The 25,482-nt window shown below is 50.6% G+C and overlaps 1 protein-coding gene across 3 annotated transcripts in view; it reads left to right on the forward strand.

Moving 5' to 3' along the window:
- The window catches only part of MYO18B (myosin XVIIIB), a 249,548-nt gene that overhangs the window by 147,416 nt on the left and 76,650 nt on the right, over positions 1 to 25,482 (forward strand). For all 3 annotated transcript variants that reach the window (XR_006885372.1, XM_046640628.1, XM_046640629.1), the window contains exons 33-35: positions 2,384 to 2,488; positions 7,769 to 7,921; positions 25,115 to 25,228. Coding sequence is in view for 2 of the 3 variants with exons in the window: in XM_046640628.1 (XP_046496584.1) it covers positions 2,384 to 2,488; positions 7,769 to 7,921; positions 25,115 to 25,228 (372 nt within the window). In the remaining variant the exon portion in view is untranslated. The remainder of the gene's footprint in view (positions 1 to 2,383; positions 2,489 to 7,768; positions 7,922 to 25,114; positions 25,229 to 25,482) is intronic.

Genomic DNA, 25,482 nt, shown 5'->3' on the forward strand with positions numbered 1-25,482 from the left:
CGTAACCTCCCAAGACTCAGTTTTCTGATCTGTGAAATGGGAGCCATGATAGAAACTGTTCTCCCTTCCTTTCGCTATTGTGAGGATGAAATAGATGAATGAGAAGTGCCTTGTAAACTGGAAAGTTCTTGGAGTTATCACTGAGCAGCCAGTTCCTGCTTATTTTCTGTTATTCCATATTTGGGGGACACAAGTGGCATTCTTTGAACTCCCAGTGGGCGCCATGCACCAGGCTGGGTTCTTTATGTCTGTCAGCTTACATAATCCTCACAAGAACTCTGTAAGGTTTATTGTCCTGCTTCTACAGATGAGGAAACTGGAGCTCAAAAGGTTGAAGTGACTCACCCAAGGCCACCCAGCTGGGAAGTAGCTGAGCCAGAACTTGATCTCAGTCCTGTCTGACCCAAAGCCCAGTGTCTTAACCAAAACACTATATATGTATATACATATATACATGCAATATATGTATTGCAATATACATACTGCAAATGTTTAGACCACAGAAGACAATGTAAGAAGCACTTGATAGAAGTCAGCCTTGGGCAATGCTGTATCCTTTAGCGCTTCCTGCATGTGAGCTTCCCAAAGGCTCTGATAAGTCCGTCACTGAAGAACCCATTAACTCAGTGGTTCCCACACTTATTCTAGTGCAGACATCCCTCCGCACCCCCCCACATCATACCTGTGAACACCACGTGGAAATATTCTACGGAACACGCTCGAGAAAACTTTGCCTTGCTTAATGGATAGTTTTTATTATTTTGTATATGTTTCAAAATGAGTTTTGGCTATTCCGGTCTTCATTCTAAAAGCAGACGTGAGCAGAGGGCCTTGAATCTCTTACTCTGAAAAGAGAGTTTTGAAATGAACTTGCTTTCTCCATACATCGCCATCAATCATTATAATTTCCCCCCGTGTGTCAGGAGATGGAGGCCCCCAGTCCCTGCCGCTGTGCCCTCGGGTGAAGGTTGCACAATTTCTGGTGCATTCCAAGAGTGCATCACAGCATGATGAGCACCCCGAGCCAGGGCCCCGGCAAGGTGGGGATGTGACCCAGACCTTCCTGAGGCTTTTCCGTGGACAGATTTATAGAGAGAGAGAGTGAGGTCAGAGAAAGGTGTTTTTCTCCTTATGACAGACTCTCACATCGACTTCACATCTGCCGACTGCCCTGCTCAGTCCGTCTCTCACGGTGGCAGGAAATCAATTGTGAGTGACCTGGGTGGGAATGCGGATGGCCGTCTGGGGTGGCAGAGGAGCTGGGGCCGGGAGAGAGACCGCTAACTGCTCTCAACAGCAACTGACTTAGGCGTGTGTGCTTCAGAACCCCTCTCTGACTCACTTTACCCGTCTGTGAAATAGGGTTCTTGATAGTGCAAGATGGAGAGGGAGGAGGAAGGGGTGAGGTAACATACACGGGGGAGGCGGGGGGAGGGGAAGAGGGTGTGAAAAGCACTGCTAACGCGGGGTATTCCCTCCGGGGGAGTGCCTGCCTTTGCTGCGTGATTACTGAGCAATCAGAGTGACCGTAAACTAAATGAGATGCTCATCCTGATGTCTTAGCTGGTTCTGGCTGCTATAACAGAATATCACAGATCGGGGGCTTAAACCATGAACACTTATTTCTCACAGTTCTGGAGGCTGAGAAGTCCAAGACCAAGGTGGTGGCAGATTGGGGGTCTGGTGAGGGCTCTCTTCCTGGCTTGTGGGTGGCCGCCTTCTCGTTGTAGGTGGAGAGAGAGGAAGCCAGCTCTGTGGAATCTCTTCCTGTGTGGGGGGGGGGCACTCAGCCCAGCCTGGGGGCCCCACCCACATGACCTCATCTAATTACCACCGGAAGGCCCCACCTCCAGATACTGTCACACTGGGGTTAGGGCCTCAACACAGGAATTTCGGAGGGACCCAACATGCAGTCCATAACACAGAATAATCTCATATGCAACTTTTCTTCTTTTTTTTTTACTGCATCATTGTATATTTATCAATGGAGATGGATGCATTTTGCTATGTTGCACATAATGTTGTGCAGAACCTTAAAAAGTCTGAGTGGCAAGAGTTGTAAATAGTCAATAGATCTTGGCATAGGCAGGCGACATCCGTTAGGGAACGGGTAGGGAGCTGGTGGAGGAGGCTTCACAGTGAAGGGCAGGGGGCTCCCCACAATTGGCCGGCTCTCCCCATAGTTGTCTGGCTCCCAAGCTTTAAGGCTCCTGAGTTCTCTGACAGAGACACCCCTTCCCAATCTCTAGGGCAGCCTTTCTGGAGCTGGACAAGGGGCCATGAGCTCCATGTCATCTCGCTCCTCCGAGGGTCCCTGCCTGGTGGTATTTGTCCCAGTGGAGCTCATTTATCCCATGCATGCCTCTGCCCTTTGTGCCCGCAGCTCCGCCAGCTGGAAATGCAGCTGGAGCAGGAATATGAGGAGAAGCAGATGGTCCTCCATGAGAAGCAGGATTTGGAAGGCTTGATCGGGACCCTCTGTGATCAGGTAAGGCGGGGACACCAGCAGACACTTGGGAGAACACTTTCCCTGCCTCTGGGCCCTATTTGAGAGGCGGGTTCGTGGGGAGGCCAGCTGGAGGGGTCTCAGGACTAACCAGGGCCAGTCCCCTCACCTGGCTTCCACCTGCTTCTCTCCAGCGCCCTCTTCTCCATCACTTCTGTCCCTGCCCACACTCACCGGCTCTTCTAAGGGGACCTTCCAGTGTCTGCACACAGCAGGGTCTTGGGAGAGCCTGTGAGTCTAAACAGAGGGGGCCAGCAGTGGCGGATGAGGCCGCCTCACTTCAGCTGCTGTCGGGGTGAGAGTGTAGACAGCCCTTGCTTTACTGGGGTGGGTGTGAATGGCCAGGGCACTCACAAGTGGCCTCGTGAGAACAAGACTTTTGCTAGAGGCTTCAAGTCAGGCAAATGTGGCTTTAAGCACTCCCCAGGCCACTTCTGTCTACACAGCTTTGGGCGAGCTGGTTAACCGCTCTGAGCCTCTGCAGGGCAGGGCCTGTGGGGTTGTTGCCATTGCTGAATAGCAGGGTTCTCAGCTGCAGCTCTGTGGACATTTCGAGCCACATCATTCTTTGTGGTGAGGGGCTATCCCAGGCTTTGTAGCATGTGGAGCAGCATCCCTGGCCTCCACCCATTAGATGCCAGCTGTACCCCCCCGGATGTGACAGCCAGAAATGTCTACAGACGTTGCCAAATGTCCCTGGAGAACAAAATCGACCTTCCCTCTTACAGAGAACCGCTGCCGTAAATAAGGCAGCCGTCAGAGCACAGGGCCAGCTCGTAGTTTCAGAGTTGGGAGGAAATGCTCCCTCGGCCCCTAACTATTCCTTTCTCTGCCTGTTCTTCTGCTACATGAAACCCCAAGGTTGGAGGGATATGCCTGTGGCTTCTATGATCTCCTTTAAAATAGCATAGGAGTGTATTTTAATGTATTTGCTTAACATGCGTTCATTGTCTTTTAATTAGCAATGATCCTGCCATCAAAGACCTTCCCCAAGAGTCATTAGTTTTGTTCACAAAGGAATGTGGGCCTCCTTCAAACGCTCATCTAGGGCAGCCGGGCCTGGACAAATAGGTGCTCACTATGCATTTTGAAAAAAGTTGATTCAATGAGTGAATCCTAGCTGTTCTGAGGAATAGGGTTCTATACATGACAAATGGATCAGCTTGTTAATTTTGTGATTTAAATATTATACTCAAATATAAAAGCACAAACCACAAAGGAAAAGTTAAAAATATATTAAAAAAATCACTTCCTATTAACTTTGATTTTGTCTGCTTGAACTGTTTCTGGAAGAGTCCTGTTATATTCCCACTGTTATTGTGGTTTTGCCAAGTTTTGCTTATAATTCTGTTTTAGTTTTCTCTTTATGTATTTTGAGGTTATATTTTTAGGTGCATCTAAATTTATCATTGCCTTATTTCCTTGGCAGATTGTAGATTGTTTCTTTGATTATTGTATAGTGTCCCTTTTTCTCCACAAATGGCTTTTGCCTTATTTTATTTTGCTTGTTTTTTTAAGATGCCTGCAGGACTTTTTTTATCCCTTCATGTCCAACCTTTCCAAATGTGTGTGTGTGTGTTTCATTTAAACAGTTGGATACTTTTTAACCCCATATTTTAGTCTCTAACTTTTCATAAGAGAATCTAGTTCATTTACATTTATTATAATGACTGATATATTTGAAATTATTTCTAGTCTCTTATTTTTGCATTTAGTATTTGCTGGTTTATTGTCCTTTTTCTTTGCTTCTTTCTTTATTCCTTTCCTGCTTTTAGACAGATTGATAACATTTTCTGTGATCCCTTTTGTTCTACTGTTCGCTCTAAAGCTACAAACCGTGTTTTTATTCTGTTAGTAGATAAGTATTTAATCTTAATTTTTTCTAACAGACTTTATTTAATTTTTACCGCAGTGCTATGGGATAGTTATTATTAGTTTCTTCATATGAGAGAAGTGAGGCTCAAAATGTATTGCAAATTGCCCAAGATCATATAGCTTGTTAGCGGTCTATGTAGATTTGAAATGAGGTCTATATTATTTGAAAGCCTATTTATTTTTTTAATCTAGCACCTTGCTGCTTAAAAGCAATTAAAGTCCAGTTAACTAGAATCAACTTTTGTTGACTGTGTTGATTTTTTCATAATGTTATCGAGAGGTCCAGCTCTGCCACTAATTTACTGTGCGACCTTCAGCAACACGCATTGCCCTCCAAACCTCAATTTCCCCATCTGTAAAGGGACTTGGTTATCCCTAACAACATTTCCAGGTCGTATTTTAAAAGTATTTGGAGAGATCTTTGACAACAGACATTTAACTCCTGCCCCAAACAATTTGCCTTCATGATAAATGGTGAAACATTTGAGGTTTGAATACAGTTTCCCACAAGAACACTAAACATCATTTAGATTTATTGGTTAATTATTCACCAGATTTATCCAAATTTGAATCTTCATGCTGCAAAATGTGAACTTGCAGAATGACATTTATTTCCCATTAAGCTAATGAGGTTTTTTTTTTTTTTTGCCCTCCTCTCCCGTAGTAATTCATTATGATGGGGAGGATGACTTGTCTGAGATTTTGTTGTGAATTTTGTTTGCAATAATTCCTCTGGAAAGGAGATGGTGCCAGCATTTTTAGGGGCTCTCTGGCAGTGAAGACGGTAGGATCTGAGCCATCCCTACTGCATGGTCAGTGACAACATCAAGGAATGTCCCTCATGCCAACTTGCCCCACAGCAGGATTAAAGGCACTTTAGAATATATGCAGAGCAAGAACACACACAAAAATAAGAAAGATGCAAAGCACACTGTTTGAATGCAATCACGGTAAAGACCCTGGGCTCAAGTTAATAAAGTGGGATTCAGGTTCCACCAGGTGCTGTGGTGCAGTGGTTAGAGACTTGCATTCTAATGCTGAGCTTCCTGGGTTCAAATCCCTGGTCAGCCCCTTAGTAGCAGTGTGACCTTGGGCAGATCACTTACCCTCTCTGTATTCGTTTTTTTCAGCTGTACCTCCATTTCCCCAGGACAGCACCTGCTTAAGAGCCCCACACAGCTCAGAAGGCAGGAGCTGGTTCCGGGCAACTTGTCTCGCTCTGTGACCTGGCCCACCCTCGTGGTTCATACCCTGATGCTAATCACCCAGAATTGCATGTACAAGACAGTTTCCTGGCCCTCTATCTCGCCCATGCAGTGCCTTCCACCTGCAGTGCTCTTCCTGAACCTCACCCAGCTCCTGCTTATCTCAGACCCTTCCTGACCCTTCCCAGCCTGAGCTGGGTGACGCTCCCCTGTGTCTTCATAACGCTGTTTCCTCTCATCATCTATTTTACTCAAATTACCTCTCTGCTGTCAGAAAAGCTGGGTTCATATCCTAACTCTGCCACTTATTACTAACTGTGTGATCTTGGGCAAAACTATTTCACCTCTGTGAGCTTCCGTTTCGTCATCTGTGGGATGAGAATCATAATACTACGCACCCCATACATTCATCGGGAGGACTAAATATGTTAATATCCGTAAAGTGTTTAGAACAGTGTCTGACACTTAGAAAGCCCTCCATAAATGTAAGCTATTACTACTTTTATAAAGGCAATAACAATAATGTCTATTTTTAAGAGATTGTCACAGGAGTTAAATGCAATAACACGTGACAAAGGGCCTGGCACGATGCCCAGTCTTCCGCTCAGCAGGTGAGAATATGTGTGTGTGTATATATATATTAGACCAGCATTTTAAACTGAGCAAAGCCGTACATCAGAGCATAAAGAGGCCGTATTCTAAGAACCAACTCATTTTTCAAAGAATTCAAAACTCGTGCTAGAGAAATAATAAGGCAAAATCTAGAGATGTACATTCTGGGTCATCAAACAATACTCATAATCCTTTATATTTGTAAAGCACTTGACAGCGTACAAAATGCTTTCAATCCATTATCACACCTGATCCTTGTCTTGTCTCGACATGGAGGATAGAGAATTTTTTTCTTTTTGTTCTTTTGGAGAAAAGGAAACTCAGGTTCAGAAAGGTCGCATGACTCAGCCACAGTTCCCGCCAGCCAATGGCGAGCCAGGATGTAAAGCCTGGGTAACCTCCTTCCAAATCCCACATTCTTTCTAGAATATTCTGGGGCCTTCTGAGCCTCCCAGGAAGTGTTTGTACTTGGTGTAGAGACACAGATATCCAGGTGTGTAGAAACTGGGTCCCACGGTTGAGACACCTATATCCTATTTTCTTGGAAGCTCCCCACCTGACTGATGACGCCGTGTTCTTTCCTCCGGTCCCCTGAAGAGAAGGGGACTGTCAGGCTCTTTTAGAGACGCAAGCCCAATGTTTTTAAGTCAATGCCCTGTTTCTAGGGGAGACCGTAGGCTGTCGGGGTTTCACGGCAGGCCCCTGTTGTGACTCTGTGTCTCCCTTGGTTGTCTCTGCCTGTGTTGTTGACCTTTGAGAGTGGTCACCCTCCTGGTGCCAAGTCCAGAATGTGGCTTCCTTAAGAGCCACCTGACAACTGTTTGCTTGGAGTACAGGGCCTGCAAATTCAGGATTCTAGGGGAAGGAATGTGCTCTCCTCTGGGTAAGCTCCCTCTGCTGAAAATGACCGCATCTGCCCGTCCTTAAACTGGCACAAGGGACCAGCTCGAGGGACAAAAAAGCTTGATTGAGACGTTCAAACACAGCAAGCGATTTTTACTACTCTTTACTGAAGTGTAACACACACGCAGAGAAGCACGCCGTATCCCACTGTACAGCTCAATGAATTTTCATAAACTCCTCAAACCAGCAGCCAGACTAATAGCGCGAATAACGGCCCCCTCCTGGACTAGCCAGTCCCTTACCTCCAGGGTGACTGTGGTCCCTACTTCTGCCAGCAGAGGTCCTCACCGGGCAGGTGGGCTCCTGCGAGGTGAGGAGAGGTCCCACTGAGGACTTTCATGCAATTAAAGATGAGACAGAATGACTTTGGGTCCTCACAGGCTGCCATCACAGCAATGACGGCAACTCATCTTCCTCGTGCCTTTCCTATGAGTTGGGCACAAAGCTGAGCCCGTATTTAATTTTCGCAGCAGCCCTGTGTGGTTGATGCCGTTCCCACATTCAGATGAGGAAACTGAGGCTCAGGGAGGAGAAGGGTCTTGTTCAAGGTCTCCCAGTGTGAGTGGTGGAGGCAGGATTCAAATCCAAGGGGCCTGGTTCCAGAGAACTAGGATTTGGGCCACTGCTTTGCTGTCTTAGCTCACAAGAGCCCTCCCTTGGCTTCCAGATCGGCCATCGGGACTTTGACGTCGAGAAGCGTCTTCGGAGGGACCTCAGAAGGACCCATGCGCTGTTGTCGGACGTACAGCTCCTTCTGGGGACCATGGAGGATAGCAAGACGTCGGTCAGCAAGGAGGAGCTGGAGAAAGTACACAGCCAGGTGGGTGCTGCTGGGCTGCAGAGGAAGCTGCAGCCAGCAGTGGGGGAAGAATGGCTCCCCATCCCGGGAAGGGACATGGCCACAGTGCTGACCTCCGACCTTCACAGACCTGCAGGGCGATGAGGGCCCCCGGGGGCTCGGTAGGTCCCCTGGAGGTGGTAGGTGAGGGGGAGGTGTTTACAAATGACTGAGGGGTCCTGTTTCTTTCTCAGGGCTGAGGTCAACTGTCTTGAGGGCTTGGGCAGAACAGGGCCGTGGGGCAGAATGGCTGAGTGCAGCTCACATGCGTGTGTGCGTGTGTGTGTGTGTGTTTGGTGACCACCCGGGCTGGGCATGAAACAAATGGGAATAGTGCTAATAATGCAAAGCTTATCCCTAATGACAACAATAACAAAAATAGCCACGTGCCTGCCTATTGGGAGGCTAGTGTTACCGACCACGACGGGATGCTGATCCGCGGCTGCTCCCTTCTGGAGCCCCCACCATGTACCGGGTACTCTGTACAGAATGTTGCACTGAGTTCTCAGGAGAACTGAGGGACGTGAGGATCATCACCTCCATTTCACAAGTGAGGTGACTGGGTGGCAGAGAGGGGAGGTGACCCCCCAAAGTCACACGGCTAGAAGGTGGCCGAGCCAGAATTCGAACTCAGGGCTTGGGCCCACCATCCCTGGCTGCCTCAGAGGAGGACCAGAGCAGTGAGTCTGAGGGAGGATGGAAATGAGACCAGGCAGGAGCTGGGGACCTCAGGAGATGTGCCAGGTGTGGCCATGGTGGCCGGGGCGGTGGGTGTGCAGAAGCGTGATGGGCAGATCCCACAGTGTGAGGGGAGCCTTGGGGAGAGACGGCCCGGAGCAGAATGACACTCAGGATGTGCTGGCTGTCCCCCGGGGAGCTGGACACACACACAGAGGCTCGGGACCCTGCTGGGGGTGTTGCATCCATGCATTTGGTGTCCTTCTAAGGTACGCACACCCCACCCTTGGATAAACCACCGTTTGAATCCAAGTGTGGGGAGACAAGCATTTCCGTCTGCCTTCACCGTCTCTCCTTCTCTGAGTGTTGCCATCGTGTTTTCCTCCTCCTCTGGGCTTCTGTCATGCCACATGGCCGGGGGCTTCTTTATCTTCACAGAACATCCCCAGAAACTCACATGGGTCACATTGGACTGACTCTTGAACAAGACTCTATGCTTCCTGAGGGCAGGACTCTGTTTTGTTCACCTCTGATGACGCCCATCCAGTCCATTGCACATCAGGAATACTGAATAAATGCCTTCCTGTGGAATTCAATTGGCGCATCCTCCTCTTTTGACAAATGAGGAAACCAAAGAACAGAGAGGGTGAGGGATTTGCCTGAGGTCACACAGCCAGTTAAAGGCAGAGCCGGGCCTCAAGCCACATTCTGTGACTCCAAGCCCAGTGCTCATCTCTCTTCCTTCTGGAGAAGCTTCTGAGAGTCAGCAGTCCCCAGGAAGGCTGCGGGGGGCAGCAGGGTCTAGCTCCAGGTGTTAGAAACTGGATCCAGACTTCCACTGCTTTCTGCCTCTAGCATCACTTTCCCATCTGTAAAATGAAAGGTTTCAGATACAGATTATTAGCTAAAGTAGACCTGTTTTAGAAAAAAGAAACAGAGACCTAAATAGCAGACTTGATTTCTGTTTCTCTGTTAATGTCCTTTTCCTGTTCCAGAATCTCACCCCGGGCGCCACACTGTGTTTAGCTGTCACACCTGCCCGGTACCCTCTGGTCTGGGACAGTTTCTCAGTCTTACCTTGTTTGTCATGACCTTGACAGAGTACTGGCCAGGTAACCTGTAAAATGTCCCCAAGCTGGGTTTGTCTGATGTTTTTCTCACGACAAGACCAGAAGGGCAGAGCTGTTAAACCAGAAGGCACATCAGGGCCCTTTTCTCTTGATAATTCTATGATTCTTAGCAGTTTTCGTCATCCAGACACTCTCCTCTAGGGTGACCAACCATCCTGGCTTGTCCCCAGCTGTCCTGGTTTTGGCACTGACAGTCCTGTGTCTCGGCTGAGTACTCAGCGCCAGGCAAACCGGGGCAGTTGGCCACTCTCTTCTCCTTATGGCCATGTCCGAAAACTAGAATCATCTGTCTTGAATGCATCCCCTCACTCAATCCTCACGATTCCCCTGGGGAGAGGGGAAGTGGTATTGTGCCCATTTTACAGATGGAGAAATTTTGTCCAGAGAGGGGAAGCAATGCGCCCAAGGTAACACAGCAGGTGAGTAGCCGAGCTGCGATTCAGACCCAGGGCTCATGATTCTTCAGTGCAGGATCTGGGGGTTCCTTTGCCTCAGCCTGCTTCTTCCTGTCTGTCTGGCTAGCCAGGTGGGCTGGGGACCCTGAGCCTCTTGACTTGCCTCAAGTGGGCAGGGATGTCTGAGCCCTCGGTCAGGGGCCAGGCACCCAGGGTTCATGCAGCTGCCTTGGCAGGGACCACTTGCTCCTCCTGTCTCCCACTGGAACATTCCTGATACCACAGCATCCACACCTTCCCCGTCCCCACAGATGAATGTTCTCGAAAAGGAACCACGGTGGGTTTGTTTCCTTTTCTTTTTCTTTCTTTTTTTAGCATCCATGAGAAATCTCCCTCTGCAGGGTTAAAATGTGTGTTCTCAGAAAATAGCGGTGTTTCATGGAGGCGCCTTGAGCTGAATCAAAGAGCCTCATTCTTCTGAAAGTCCTTCTCCCCGTCTCTGCATCCGCCTCCTATCAAAGGGAATTCACAGCCTTGGCTTTCTGTCACTGTTGTCATGGAAATCGTTATAAGGATGGGATGGCGTGGACCAGAGGTCGGGGTACAGTTGCTTCGGCTCCCAGCACACGTGGCCCGGATGCTGGAGTCGGAGATAATCAAATAAAGTGGCGATGACATTGGACGTCGCTGCATCTCCTCCCCGATGGACGGTGTTTGTCCTCTACCTGAAGGCTCCAGGGACTGACGGAGGCGGGGGAGCAGACGGGAGGGGGCGGGGAGCTAACTTTGCTGCTGACTGCCTCTCAAGTGTTGGGTATGCTGCCGAACAATCCTGTTCCTTCATCCATCCATCCATTCATTCATTCAGTATTATGTAGCACCTACTATGCGTCAGGCAATGTGCAAGGTCTACGTGGACAGCCGTAAGACAGGTGTGGTACCCTCCCCCGTGAAACTTACATCTGATGGAACAGAAGACAATCAAATGATGATTCAAATAAACGGTTACATCCCAGCTGAATTCAGGTGATAAAGGAAATAAGCGGGGTCTGGAGCAGGGAATCGTAAGGGGTCCCGTTTAGCTTGGATGGTCAGCTAAACTCCCCTGAGAAGGCGAAGCGGGCAGGGACCAGGACGTGCACAGCCTGGAAGTCTGGATTTTATTCCAAGGGCGCAGAGAAGCCACTGGGAGGTTTTGAGCAGAGGGGGCGTAATCCGATTCGCAGTTAGAGGTCGCTCTTCCGTGCAGAGAACGGATTGTGGAGGGAAGGAGCGGGTGCCGTTAGGAGGCTAGGGCACTGTTCTGGGCCAGAGGAACTGGCTGCCTGGGCAAGTGGTGATGGAGATGGCGAGAGGGGTCAAGCTTGGGGTTCAAGTAGACGGGACTTGCAGATGGTCGGGGTGGCAGCAATAAGTACATTATTTAGGTAATCCTCTCCATACCCCTAAGAGGTGGATATTTCTACTTTTTGACCCATTTTACTAATAAGGAAACATGTTCTGAGAGGTTGAGTAATTTACCCAAGAGCACACAGCAGTATGTGTCGGAAAGCTGTGCGTGCCAACGGTTTCAGACTTAGGCAACTAGGTTTGCATAATATGGGTCTGTTAACCTTTGTCAAGCACCTACTATGTTCTAGGATTTTCCCTGGTGTCTCGGTCCCCAAACTTGGCTGCACACCAGATCACTTAAGTACCATTTAAAAGTCACAGATTTCTGGATCCCACCCTCAGAGTCCTTGTTAAGTCTGGTTTGGGACCCAGGACTTATTATTTTAATGGTCGCATCAGGGGCTTCTGATACTGGTCCCAGGACCAGCATTTGGGTATCATGGACCTCATTTATCCCCCCTTTTCAAGTTCAGTGGCAATACATCCGTTTTGCAGATGAGACAAATGATGGCGAGGTTATATTAGTGCAACAGATCTTAGTTCAACTGATTTTAAAATTAATTGAATTTCGAGTCAAGTGAACTGGATGCAGCGCCTGCTAGTTTTGTGACCTTTGACAAGCGACGTGACCTCCCTGAGCCCTTTGCCTACAGTGGAGCGTCCTCATCGCTTGATGTCCCAGGAGGTTGCAGGGGGCTGATGAGGTGGAGCCAGCCAGGGCTTCAGAAACTCGGACACCCTGCAGCCTTCACAGCTCGCTGCCCGTGGCGGGATCACCCAGAGGAAGGTTTGCTCTGGAAGTGCACGGGGAGGGCAGGGGTCCTGAGGCAGCTATGAGAGAACTGCACGCATTCGGCAACTATGGATTCATTTGTCTCCACTGGGGGATGAATTCGAGGCCAGCCTGCAGGGAGATGGAGGAGACAACAAGGTCCCTGCCCTCGAGGGTCCCCTGGTCCAGGCAATGGGCAGAACTAGGAGCAGACTAGTGACAAGCAACGTGGTGAGCTCTTTATTGGGGTGATGCTGGCATTTAGCTAGAGAGGATGCCCTTGATTTAGCGGTGGGAGAGGAGCTAGTGGCTTCAGCGGTCTCTTTAAAGATGGAAATGACTTGCTGGTTAGGTAAGATGCACGTGGCCATTCTAGGAGCATAAAGGGCTGAGGCACGTGGAGATGGGAAGCGTGTTCCCCTTGGCACCGTGTTGCTGGAGTAGAAAGTGCCCGGGAGTCAGAGCGGAGAGGATAATATCAGTAATTGAGGCTGCAGCCAGCTCACGAATGGTTTAGTGAACCCGGCTAAGGAGGTTGCGCTTTATCCCTAAGGTAATAGGGAGCCATGAAGAGCTACAGAGCAGAGAAGGACGTGGTCAGAAGTGCTCGTGAAAAATGGCAGGGTTCCAGGTCCAGCTGAAGCACTAATGTGCGACATGCCAGGCTCCATCAGCAGCCTGGGAGAGGGCTCCCTCAGACAGAGCATCTTCTAGAGTCCCTGGGTTCTTCCCAAATGGACAGGCACCCCCTCTGCCCATTGCCCTGCTGTCCAGAATCCCAAGCGAATTGTTAATCTCTTTCCACCCACTTTCTCTCCATTGGGAGCCTTGGATAGATCTCAGATCATGTCTGAGGTTTAAGACTCTGCTGATAAAACATGGAAGGTTCTGGAGTGAGGTAGAACCTTTTCGATTCAGATCCTCCCTCTGCTACCTAATTAGCTATAGGATTTGGGGCAAGCCACTCTCCCTTTCCCACTTAAAAAGGGGCTGTGGTATTCCTGGCTCCTTGGGTTGACATAAAAAACACGAGACCATGGATTTGAAAGAATTCTTGAAACTGAAAACTATGAGACGATGATTTCAAAATGTAGAGCTCCCCTCCGGCTCCCTGGTCCCCCACGCTGGTGTCGGCTGTTGGAAGCCTTTGGTTTCTGGGCACACGATTTTACAAGACCTCATGGAACAGGCAGAGAGGTGAGGTGTGGGGTGACTCTAACGACACCTCCTCCTCAGGAGCCAATTACTAAATAATTCCCATGGAAATGTTTCCACTGGAAAGAAACTCATCTGGAGACACCAGCAACTCCAACAACCAAGACACATAATTGAGATAATTGCTGTGCATAAATAACACCGTGAGGAGCAGATGCTGCCACCTGGCTCTGAGGAGAGAGCTGAAGACGTCTTCTCCAGGACAGTGGTTCCTCCTTTTTCTTCATTGGATTCATGCTCTTGACTTTTGTCTCCTCCCCAAAGGGACTACGTGATTTGCTTTTTGTTAAATGGAGAAGAGTTTGCACTGAGTTGCACTTTATTTGTTTGCTTAATTCATGCCAGGGGCTGTATTCACCCCTTCCTGCCGAGAACAAAGCTGTCACCCCACCTCTCTTCTCTCACGGTCTCCTGGGTTTGCCCCTGGGATAGGACACAGGATGCCCTCCCACTTGCCCCCTTTGTGCACCCGTCTCCTCATTCACCTTCCAACGTCTTAAAGGCAGGAGTAGAATGAGTGAACATGTTACAAAACTTGTCCAAAGTCACAAAGGTAGTAAGAGATCAAGGTGGGGTTTGAACCCATGGAGTGTGACTTCAACACCTTGGAACTCAGTAACCACTAGCCCGAAGTACCAATGCGCCTCCTGTTGGCCCGCTGCCGGCTCTGGGCGCTCACATCCCTTCTGGAAGCCCCGAGTGCTCCTGTCGGCCCTTCCGCTGGGCGATTCTGGCTCAGCTTCAGGGGGCCCGTTGGGCTTGGTGCGTCTGCTGCACAATGACCTCCCAGGGGTGGTCAGGTCACAGTCTGAGGTCCTCCTGTGAGCGCACGCGAGACCTGTAACTCTTGATTCCTCCCAAGCGCCCTTCGTTGGGACATTTGTCACCGTGTATCACGCATGCTCCCATGAGACGTTGTAAACAGCTCATAAGCTCTGGGAAGATGACCCTGAGGGGAGTTTTTTGTGCCACTGAATGCCTTGGGGACACTTCTCCCCAGCCAGGGACCACAGGACAGGCGGCTGGAATGTTTTATTTGAAGAGACTTTTTTTTTTAAAGATTATGTTGGAATGAGTTGATTCAATATTAACATAACCTCCTGTCAGAGGAGATAAAGGCTGAATTGTAATTGGTTAAAAACATGGTTATCATGGGCCAGTTCACCCCACAAATATTGACACTTCGAATACGGTGATGGATGAGGTGGGAAAGGCTGGGTTCGTTATAGGCAGGGCGTGCCATTTATGCATCTCCCCCAAAGGGCCTGGGACCGTTAGCCGTGGAGGGCCAGGCCCCCGGAGCAGCTCAGCCGGCCACCAGTGTAATAATAACCATCTCGATATTGATAGTGAGCATCTGTGGTTTACATCGTGCTGGGCACAGGGCCGAGCACTTGGATGTCATGACCTCATTCTGTCCCCCCATCTCACTTGAACACAGTGAATTCCGGGAGGGCAGGGCCTCTTCAGTTTGGGGGCCTGAGCGTAGCAGTGTGTCTGCATCTAGCAGGCGCTCAGTGAACGAGGAGGGACTGGCGGGATGGCCTGTGACTTCACCGGAAGCAGCTCATACGATGTCCACCTGACGTAGGAGGAAACTCAGCAGACAGGAAACTCGCCCAAAGTCACAGAGTTTGGGAGGAACTGAGATTTTTAAAAAAATAACAACTTTTGACAGCATTTCAAACTTACAGAAAAGTGGCAAGAATAGTTCAAAGGACTCCTGTGTCTCCTCCCCCTCAATTCATTAATTTTTAACATTTTGCCACATTTGCTTTCTCATTCTCTAAATTATATTTTCTGCATTTTTTGAAAACACGTTACAGACATGAGACTCCTTTGCTCTAATCAAAATCAGAAGATTTAATGTTGATAAAATACTGTTTTCTAATCCGAGGGTCAGCGAGCTGTGGCCCTCATGCCACATTCAGGGTACGGCCTGTTTTTTCTGTTGTTATTTTGTTTTTTGTTTTTTTATTACTGCCTCAGAGCCGAGAACGGTTTTCATGTTTTTAAATGGCTGCATTTAAAGTGTTTAGATGACTATCTACATATATCTTTCAATTTTGCCCCTTGGCCTGCAAAGCCTAAAATTTACTATGTGAACCTTGAAGAAAAAGTTTCATCTTATTTGCTGACTATTCGAGTTTTTCCCATTGCCCCATGAATGTTCTTTATAGAAATTTTTCTCCCTGTTTAGGATCCAACCTGGATGCAAAACGGCTTGCATCAGTCTTCATGATGTCATAGGTCCTCGGCGTTTCTTTGTATTTAATGACACTGACCTTCTCGGAGAGCTCGGGCCAGCTATATTATAGAATATTCTTCCATTTGGGTGAGCTGGAGTTCGAGCCTCCTTCTTTTTTATTTCAGAGCCATTTGGATTTGTGCAGGTCTGAGGGTGTTCCTGGGGCACAGGACTTCCAATGCGAAAACCAGAAAAGTCTTAAGCAAACAGGGATGAGCTGCCATCCTATAGCCAGCGTCTGAGGCACTGAGTAAGCCTGGGGAGGAGAAAAGGGCCCCTGGCCTTTCAGTATGGCCTGTTCTCAAGGGGTACCCGTAGGTTTAGGGGAGAGCGTGAATGGACCAGAAGCCAGTTTAAGAGTCTTTTCTCGATTATCTGCTCATGTGGCTGCTTCGGTGAATTCTCACCATCCACTTGTTCCAGCCTTGTGTCTTGCTTTTCTTGCTCATTTATGCACGTGAGACTCATTGCTATTATTCTATATTCTAGTTGGTTCATTCTCCTTGCTATTTTATGAGATGACAGCACAGTTTATCCATTTTGACATTTATGGACATGTAAGTTGTGTCTAGATTTTGGTTATTAGGAATACAGCCACTGTGAACATTTTTCCTACGTTATTTTACTTGTGCTGGGGCACAAGCGTGTGCATTTCTGTAGAGTGTGTACACCCAGCCGCATGATGTCTCTGGCTCATGGTACACGTGTTTCTTCAACTGTAGTAGATACTGTCAAATGGTTCCCCAAAGCATCTGTGGGCATGGGCACTCCCAACAGCAGAAACGAGATGCCACAGGCATCCCATCCTTGTCAGCACTTGGTATTGTCGGTCATTTGCATTTTAGCCATTCTGAGGAGGACGTGTTTTTGCAGTTCTATATTGCGTTTCTTTGATGAGTAATGAGGTGGATCAGCTTTTCAAAGTCGATCGGCCACCTGGAGAGCTGCTTCTGCTGTTCAAGCCGTCTGCTCATCTTTCTTGGGTGGTTTTCTTACTGATTTGTGGGATATGCTGAGTGTAAGCTCTTTGCTGGGTGTATGGCAAATATTTCACCCCACTTTGGGGCTTGCTGTTAGATTCTCTTAGCGGTGTCATTTCATGACTAGAAGTGCTTCATTTTAAGGTCACCCGACTGATCAATCGTAGATATCTTGGAACCCAAATTTAAAATCACTTGGTTAGGCAGAGGGTGTCTGGTTAGCTGAATGCTGTGGGTAAGTGAGTCTTGTGGTGCAGGATGGTGGGAAGCCCACCGCCCTACTTGGGGGGCCGGCTGGGCCTTGTGGTCCTGTGCCCCTCTGCGCTGTCAGGCTCTCCTGAGTTGTTCTACTCCAGGAACGGCAGAGCTTTCTTTGTAAAGTGAGGAAGATTTGAGCTATCCCGGGGCTTTTCAAGCGTGTATGTGTCTGTTTACTTTTTAGCAGAAGCAGCCCCCTTGTTGAGGGGAAATCTCATTAGAGGGCCCTCTGCCTTGAGCATCCCCGGGCCAGCGCTTGACTGGGCTCCCCTCATTTATCCCGAAGTGACCTCCTTCCAGCTTGGAAGAAAGGGACCCCCTTGGGGACCCGGAGTTTGGTGAACAAGTCTGTGGTCACTGTCCTCGTCCAGGTCATTTCCTCCTGCAGGGGAGGGTCCTGCCCACACGGCCCGCCCCTTGTCCTTCCTAGGGAGCCCACTGTCTGGACACCAGCCGGCGTCTGGGTCAGAGACCTGTGCTTGGGGGGCCCCGGGGAGCAGATGGGCAGCGGGTGGCTTCCCTGGGGGGAGTGGGGCTCGAGTGGGCAACCCACGTTGAGGGGTGGGCAGCTCAGGCTGCAGACTCAGGCAGCCCCACTGACTGGCCGGGTCTAGCCTTGTGTCTTGCTTTTCTTGCTCATTTATGCACATGAGACTTATTGCTATTATTCTATGTTCTAGTTGGTTCATTCTCCTTGATATCAATAAATGATGGTCCTGTAGCACAATGTAGGGGAAATTATGGAATGTTTCATGTGTGCCCAAATAGCTTGAGATCAAGGACACAGAATGGAACCACAAAATGGTCTTAGGAAACGTCCCCTTGGGGCCACTGTCATCCAACTTCTGAGTCTCATAGACCATTGGTGGACCTGGCTCTTTTTTTTTTTTTTTTTTTTGTGAGAAATCACCCCCGAGATCACATCTGCTGCAAACCCCCCCTTTTTTTTGAGGAAGACTGGCCCTGAGCTCACATCCATGCCCATCTTCCTCTACTTTATATGTGGGACACCTACCACAGCATGGCTTGCCAAGCAGTGCCATGTCCGCACCTGGGATCCAAACCGACGATCCCTGGGCCGCTGAAGCGGAATGTGGGAACTTAACCACTGTGCCACCGGGCCGGCCCCTGGCCTGACACTTTTAATGTCTCCATTTCATAAATTTGCTGGATCTCAGGGCTCCTGTGGTGTGAGGTGCTGGTGAGCCCCTTCAGGGAGAGCCTTTCTGTTGGAGGTTCATTCTCCCGAGAGTCTTGACGGGATGTCGAGGCCTGGAAAGGGCTGCCATTAGCCCGCCAAAGACACCATTTCTTAGACAGAATGCTTCCCCAGGGCATTTGTGATGCAATATTTTTAAATCCTCTGAGTTGTTCAAACCAGATTCAGAAATCCAGGTTCTAACTGTTCTGCTGAAATATCAGAATTTCTGCTCTCCCCGCCTCGTTCCGTCTGTCTAGCCAACCCATCGAGGAGCTTTAATAAGTCCAGAGGAAACATTTTACCCGGGTATTTAAAGCAGGCAGATGGCTTCGCGGAGGAAAGTGACGCTATTCATGGGCTTGTGGCTGATGGAAATGCGATGGGAATCTCAATGGCCGGTGCCCTGAGTGAAAGGAGGTGGGTGTTGGGGACAGAAGGGCTGCGATGAACTCAGAGAAGGACTCATGTGCGCAGGGGGTGTGTGTGGGGGCCCAGAAATTGCCTGGGTTTGGAGTCTCCTCCTCTTGAGTCTGGCCTTGGGCAAGTCACTTCCACTGCCCGGGCTGCGTTTCCTCCTTTGTAAACTGATGAGGGCTGTTTCCGTCCTTGCAGGGCTGGTGTGGGCTATAGGGGTAACGACCGTCAGGTGGCCCACGCGGTGCTTGATGCAGTAGGTGATGAAGAAATCTTCCATCCTCTGTCCCTCAGTGAATAATCAGGAAGGGAGAGCATTTATCCCTTCGTGGGGAGGGATCATCCACAGGGTAGGTAAGCCATAAACGATGTTATTCTATCACAGGGTTTTGGGTAGGGCTACTTTGATCCAGCTTTGGCAGAACAGCATCAACAAACACTATCTCCAGTGGTTTTGAGTGTTTACTCTGGGGCTGACAATGTATGTATTGTTTCCTCTAACTTGCTCGCTCATTCTGTATCTGGGTTCCAGGTGACGGCAACCCAGCTCAAAATGGCTGGAGCAGAAAAAGGGAATTTATTGCCCAAGATATCTGGAGTTCTGAGGCTAGGACTGCCTTCAGGTTTGGCTGGATCTAGGTGCTTAACAATGTCATTAAGAATGTGTCTCCTGCCTCCTCAACCTTGATATAACCTTGTAGTCTTAGGAAGGCACTTCCTTCTTGGTGGGAAGAGGACCCTCAGACACTCCAAGCTTGTGTTCTGCATTAGAAAGAACCAACTTTGTTTCCACGGCCCCAGCAAGAATCCTTGCGTCAGCCATGCTGTTTTCCCACAAGCAACCTCTATGGCAATGGGAGGTGGTGCTCTGATTGGCTAGGCTGAGTCACGTCATCTTCTCTGGGCCTGAGAGGGCAGGGGAAGCCCCACCAGAACCACATGGACATTTGGGGGGTGCACATTTTTTGCAGGGAAGATGGGGTGTTGCTTTCAAAGGAAGGGAGAGTAGATGCTGTGCAGCCACGTCATAAGATTTCCCCTACAGAGCGTGTGCGGTGGGCACCCCTGTTGCAGATGGAGTGCAGGGTAATGCCTCAGAGTGGGGACTTGGTGGCCAGATGGCCTAGGTTCATCACCCAGATCTGCCACTTAGTACTTGTGTGACCTCCAGCAAGTCGCTTGACCTCTCTTCCCTTCGGTTTCCTCAACCGTAACAACAGGCATGGCTGTTGACGCTACCTCAGTGTGTTGCTGTGACGGTTAAATGAGTTAACACGGAACAGTCTTGAGAGCAGTGCATGGTATGGAGTAAGAACTCATCTTCGTGACCTATGTGCATAGCATCCCCTAGACTTGTGCAGTACACAACAAATACAACTATGCTCAGCAGTCCTGTTTAATGAATATGAACCATTTTCTCCCCCATGTTATGGATGGTGAATACCGAAGCTCAGAGAGGCTAAGGAAGCTGCTCAAGGTCACAGGCTCGTAGATAAGAGGAGCTGGGGCTGGAACCCAATTCTGCCTGACCACTGGGTCTGCGCTTAACGACTGTGTGATGCTGTGTGATGTTGAATGTCCCCCTTGCGGGAGATGAGAGGCCGTATTGGGAGAATGTACCCCTACCCCCATCCTTTGGTGACAGGTGTTTGGAGCAGTGCCTGGCACAGAGGAAGAGCTCGTTCTCACACCCCCTGTGCGTGGCGTCCCCCACGCTCCTGCGACACTTTCATCCTAGATGGCGCTCATCTCCTCTTGCCCCTGAGGACACCAGGCTTCCAGGACCTTTAGCATCCTCCCACAATCCCCGAAGAGTCGAGACCTCCCCGAACATCCCCACACCAAACCTGAGAGACCCTTAACTCACCCACAAGGTTGGGAGGCACGTTCCCACCCGCAGTTGCAGTCTGGGGGGCCTGGGAATGGGCACATGCTCACAAGTGGAGGCTCTGGGCTCCCGGGGCTGGGCAACCAACGACGCCCTCCTGGGACACGTGCCCCTCAGAGCGGGAGCAGACTCTGGGGACGGTGACAGATTTAATGAGTGGATGATAGAATGACGGAACGTGCCGGGGTGAGAGAGTTTTCTGGCTTTCAGAGGTGTTTTGATGCTTTGTCCCCCCATATGTGTGGCATTATTGTGTTGGTTTTACAAGACACAAGATTTGGGAGAGAAAGAAAAGCAGGAAATCCATACCTGTGGCCTCGGTGAGAGTCTCTTGTGGGTCCACTCCCACGCGAGGTCTAGACAGGGATGGAAGCCACCGGGGTCTCTCCCTCCCCCCGGTGCAAACCCAGGGGGGCTTGTCCATGGGATCATGACGGTGACCTGGAGCTCAGAGGTGTGAGGTGGCGGCTGTCCCCCCTGGGGCTTCTCATTGGCGCGCCGGCTGCCAGGGCTGCAGAATGGACCCCCATAAGCCTTCCCCCGGAGCTGCGTGTCACCCGGCTGCCCCGTCCCCCTCTGCTCGAACCCCTGTTCTGCCAGGATCCCCTCCCGGGAAGGCATTTTGAAAGCCCTGGTGGACAGTGTCGCACTGCCGGAGGATGCCATCCCGGCCCGAAGGTGACTTGCCACCCGACTTCATAAAAACGTCCGTCAAACAGCCCCAATCTGGAAGTAATGTGCAGTGAGATATTCCTACCCCAGCTCATCCATAACAGGAAATCAGCCCAAGATGGCCCTGTATTTCTTCCTGCTCCCTAAAGAGTAATAAATTGAAATTTTTAAAGCTCGGCGTTAAGATGGCTTGTCAGCAGCAGCCCGGAGCCTGCCCAGTGAGGGAGGCTTTGGGCTGGAGAATTTCCCGTCTCGTCCATCCAGATGCTACTAAAACGCGCGCCTGCTGGACGTGTGTGCTCTGGGCTCGGCACCCTGTCCGCCCATCCCAGTCTGCCGGGAAGCCTAAAATTCCTCCTTGAGATCGTGGGTGCCCAGGCCCTGCGGCATCCCGGCAGCGTGACCTTGACAGCCCCTGCGGCCTCTGCTTCATTTTCTTCCCCTCTAAAATGGGGATAAAAACTGCCACGTCTCAGGCCGTGAAGGGGATGAAAGGGATGAACCACAGCCACACCCGCCGGCCCTTTTGTAGGGTGCTCTCAGTGCCAGGCGTGTGCTACGCACTGTCGTGTTTTCAGTCATTCATCCTGGGAGGACCCTGTGATGGAACTGTCCCCATGGCACAGATGAGGAAAGCGAGGCATGGCCACCTTCGAGGACTGGCTGGAGAGGCAGATCCCGCGGGTCTGGATCCAGGGCCCTAGCTCCGACCTCCACACGCCGTGGGATCTGGCACTTCAGTGCCACCAAATGTTGGTTTCCTTCCTCTTCCCTGCGGGGTGAACTTGTTCATCTCTGGAAGTTTCTAGTAACGATGCATGTCACTGCCCCCACATTGATTCAAACCCTGAACTCTGTCTGTTCTCTCCGGTTTGTTTATTTACCTCTCCTTCTACAGCCCCACCCTGGGACAGGCCCTCATGACACTATCTGAGTGGCTTCTATTACGGCACCAAGTCTCTGAGCTGACTGCTTTCTCTGCAACCGAACTCTCCCTTTATTTTAATCCCTCCTACCCATGTGGTCAGACTTGCCATGAGGGGCTGTGGAGCCCAGTGGTTAAAAGCTTGGGGTCTTGAGTTGGACCAACCTATTGTATCCACTGACCAGCTGTGTGACTGTGGGCAAGTCACTTCCCCTCTCTGAGCCTCAGTTTCCTCCTCTATCCATTAGTCTTCCTGGTGGCACCTTTGTCCTAGAACTGTTGTGGGAGGTTCTGGAGCAAGGCAGACGAAGCACAGAGCACTGGAAACGGTCCCCAAGCAACAGCAGCAGGTGTGGTGTTCATGCCCAAACCCTCAGGGCCAGGATAATCCTGCCTCTAACCCAGTGTGAGCGGAGAACACCGCCAGCAGCCGTCTCCATCAACAGGGAAAGGATGGAGCATTTCTGGATCGTGCGCCATATACCACCTGTAAAATGGGGATCAAAATAGGGCCTCCTTTCTCCGCTGGCTCCGAGGACCAGCAGCATCACGCAGATGCGACCCTCAGCCACAGGAGGAGCGGAGCAGGCGGGCGCTGCTGTCGTCCTCTGCGGCTCTGCCCTGTTGAGCTCCTTACAGTGGCTCTCGCTCGCCTCCTGGCCCTGGGCCGAGCAACTTGGGCTGGAGCGGGGCCCTGCGTGGTGCCTCCCGTCCACCATTAGTTGTCTGACATCACCTCCGTGATGGCCCATCTGCTCCCGTCTGCTCAGACCTTTTGTTCTGTGCACACCGGCTGTGCAGTCTTCCCTTTCTGTCTACTTCCTCTCTGATTGGAGCACCTGCTTCCTGGAGGACTGCAGAGGCATCCTTGCTGGCCGCTGTGTTACTGATCTTGTCCGCGAAAGCCCATCCTCCCCACAGCAGCCAGAGGAAGGTCATGCCACCCTCCTTGGAAACCGCCAATGGTTTCCCTACAGACTGAAAATAAACCGCAGCTTTGCGTGCTGGCTCACAAACCTCACTGAAGTGACCCCCATTCACTTCTTCTGCATCACCTCCTCCTCTCTCTCTCTGTCCAGTTGTCCAGCCACACCGGCCATCTTTCCATTTCTCGGCACCAAGTTTGTTCTTGTTCCTGCCCCAGGTCCTTTGCACTGGCTATTGCCTCTACTCAGGGCACTCTTCTTCCTAAATCTGCACATGGCCGTCTCCTGTGCATCTTAGGTCTTAGCTGAAACGCCTCTCCTTAGTGAGGCCTCTGGCTTCTGCAGGAATCAGGGGCTGCCTTTGCCCTGCCTGCTGGCAGGGGAGCCCTCCTTCCCCTCTCCCCACCTTGCCAGAGGCCCTGGAGCTGCCTGTGGGAAGGTGAGACTGTGCCTGACTTCAAGCTTCCTCTGTCGATTATGCTGTAATGATGCCGATCACCTCCCCTTGCTCCACATCATTTTTCTCGGTGTGTTTCTATTCCTCCCAGTCGCTGAGGAAGACGGGCCACCAAGTTCTCCTCCTCCAGGCCCTGTGCTGAGCCTGCTGCAGGAATAGACTGTTCTCAGGGTCTCGAAAAGGGGGCTTTTGTGGATTTCGGTTGCTGGCAGTTGGGTGGGACTGGAGCTAGAGATGCTGGTGTGGGAAGCTGTGGGAGTGGGCCAGGGCCTTGACCTTCGAATGGATGAAGCCTCCCTTCTTCCTCTCTGCCTTCCATTCACATTATCATTATTCTAACATCTGGGGCTGAGTTCCTGGACACCATTTTTTTTTTTTTTTTTTTTTTTGCTGAGGAAGACTGGCCCTGAGCTAACATCCGTGCCTATCTTCCTCTACTTCATATCTGGGACGCCTACCACCACATGGCTTGCCAAGTGGTTTCATGTCCGCACCTGGGATCAAACCAGCAAACGCTGGGCCGCCGAAGCGGAATGTGTGCACTTAACCACTGTGCCACTGGGTCAGCCCCAAGGACACCCTTTTTTTTTTGCTGCCTTTTTGCACCAACTTTAATGGCATTAACTGTTTTGGGGGGTGCTATCAGCCTGGCAGTTGAGAAGGTAAAAGTACGCTGGTCTGGACTATATAAGTGATATCTTTGCTCCTTGCAGCTGTGTGACTCTGGGCAAGGCCCTGGCCCTCTCTGGGCTCCAAGTGTTTTCCTTAAGTGACTTCTAAGGGTGTTTTCTGTTCAAAGATTCTAGAGTTCAAGAATCAAGGGGAAGCTGCCTTAAGGGGAAGACGGACTTAAGATTTATGCATAGACGTGCTTTTTTTCTGTCTGCCTTCTGGGGCCATGTAGGTAATTGTATCTATCTTGATGGCCCCCCTTGGCTAAGATGGGAGGCCTACTGTGTGCAGGTGGGCGGAAGGATGAGAAAGAGAGACTGTTTAAGTCAGTGACTCTTAACCTTGGAGAATCCAGTGGAAGTCGTGAATTGCGACCAGCAAATGCTCACATGCAGAATATTTTGCATTCCGTTTGTAGGGTCTTCCCAACTCTGGAACCAGAGAAATGTCTACTTGGCAAGTCCCCAGTGACCTCCAAGCACCTCCTCCAGGCAGCCTTCCCTGACCCCATCCCGGTCCCCAGGGTCCCCGTGCCTGCCCCCCTCCCTGTACTCCTTCTGAGTGGCTGTCATTACCTGTCCTTGCCGCTCTCCCCCACGGGAGGCCAGGGCCCTGCCTCACTGTTTCCTGCGTGCCTGTGACTGGCCCTCAGTGGGCGTCAGCAGATGTTTGCTGAATGGAACTGGGGCCAGCTCCTGGCACTGAGGCCGGGGTGGCCTGGCCTTATTTCACGGGGCAGGGCCCGTTCAATTGTGAGCGCGCTCAGACCTGGCAGCCTCGGATGCAGGCACACTTGCTTCCTCGACTGTGGGCTGATGAACAGTTGTGAAGACACGGGGGCTGCCTGGGAATTATACCGCCACGTGAGGGGGGCGGGCGGGGCTGGACGGAAGGACATGCAAGGGGGCAGCATCGGGACTTCTCATTTCTCCTCACCTCCCGCCTGGTCCAGCTGGAGCAGAGTGAAGCCAAGTGCGAGGACGCCTTGAAGACCCAGAAGGCGCTGACTGCCGACCTGGAGAGCATGCACAGCGAGCTGGAAAACATGACCCGGAGCAAGACCCTGGTACCTGTCCATTCCTGGGGCTGTGGGGACTCGGCCAGCACGGGCTCTGAGCTAGCATGGGCCTACTGTGTGCTCAGTATGATAAGAGGGACTAGGGCACTCAGTGTACTGTAGTTGGAGGTACAGAGACCCATTGTAGACCTACTGGGTGTTCCACACTGAGTATAGACATCCTACTATAGCTGAGCATTAGAAAGGTATAAGGACATCTATGAGCATCGACTATGCCTCTGCACAGGGAGGCTAGGAAACCT

This window comes from Equus quagga, chromosome 15, assembly GCF_021613505.1.
Source record: "Equus quagga isolate Etosha38 chromosome 15, UCLA_HA_Equagga_1.0, whole genome shotgun sequence".
Taxonomy (NCBI): Eukaryota; Metazoa; Chordata; class Mammalia; order Perissodactyla; family Equidae; genus Equus; species Equus quagga.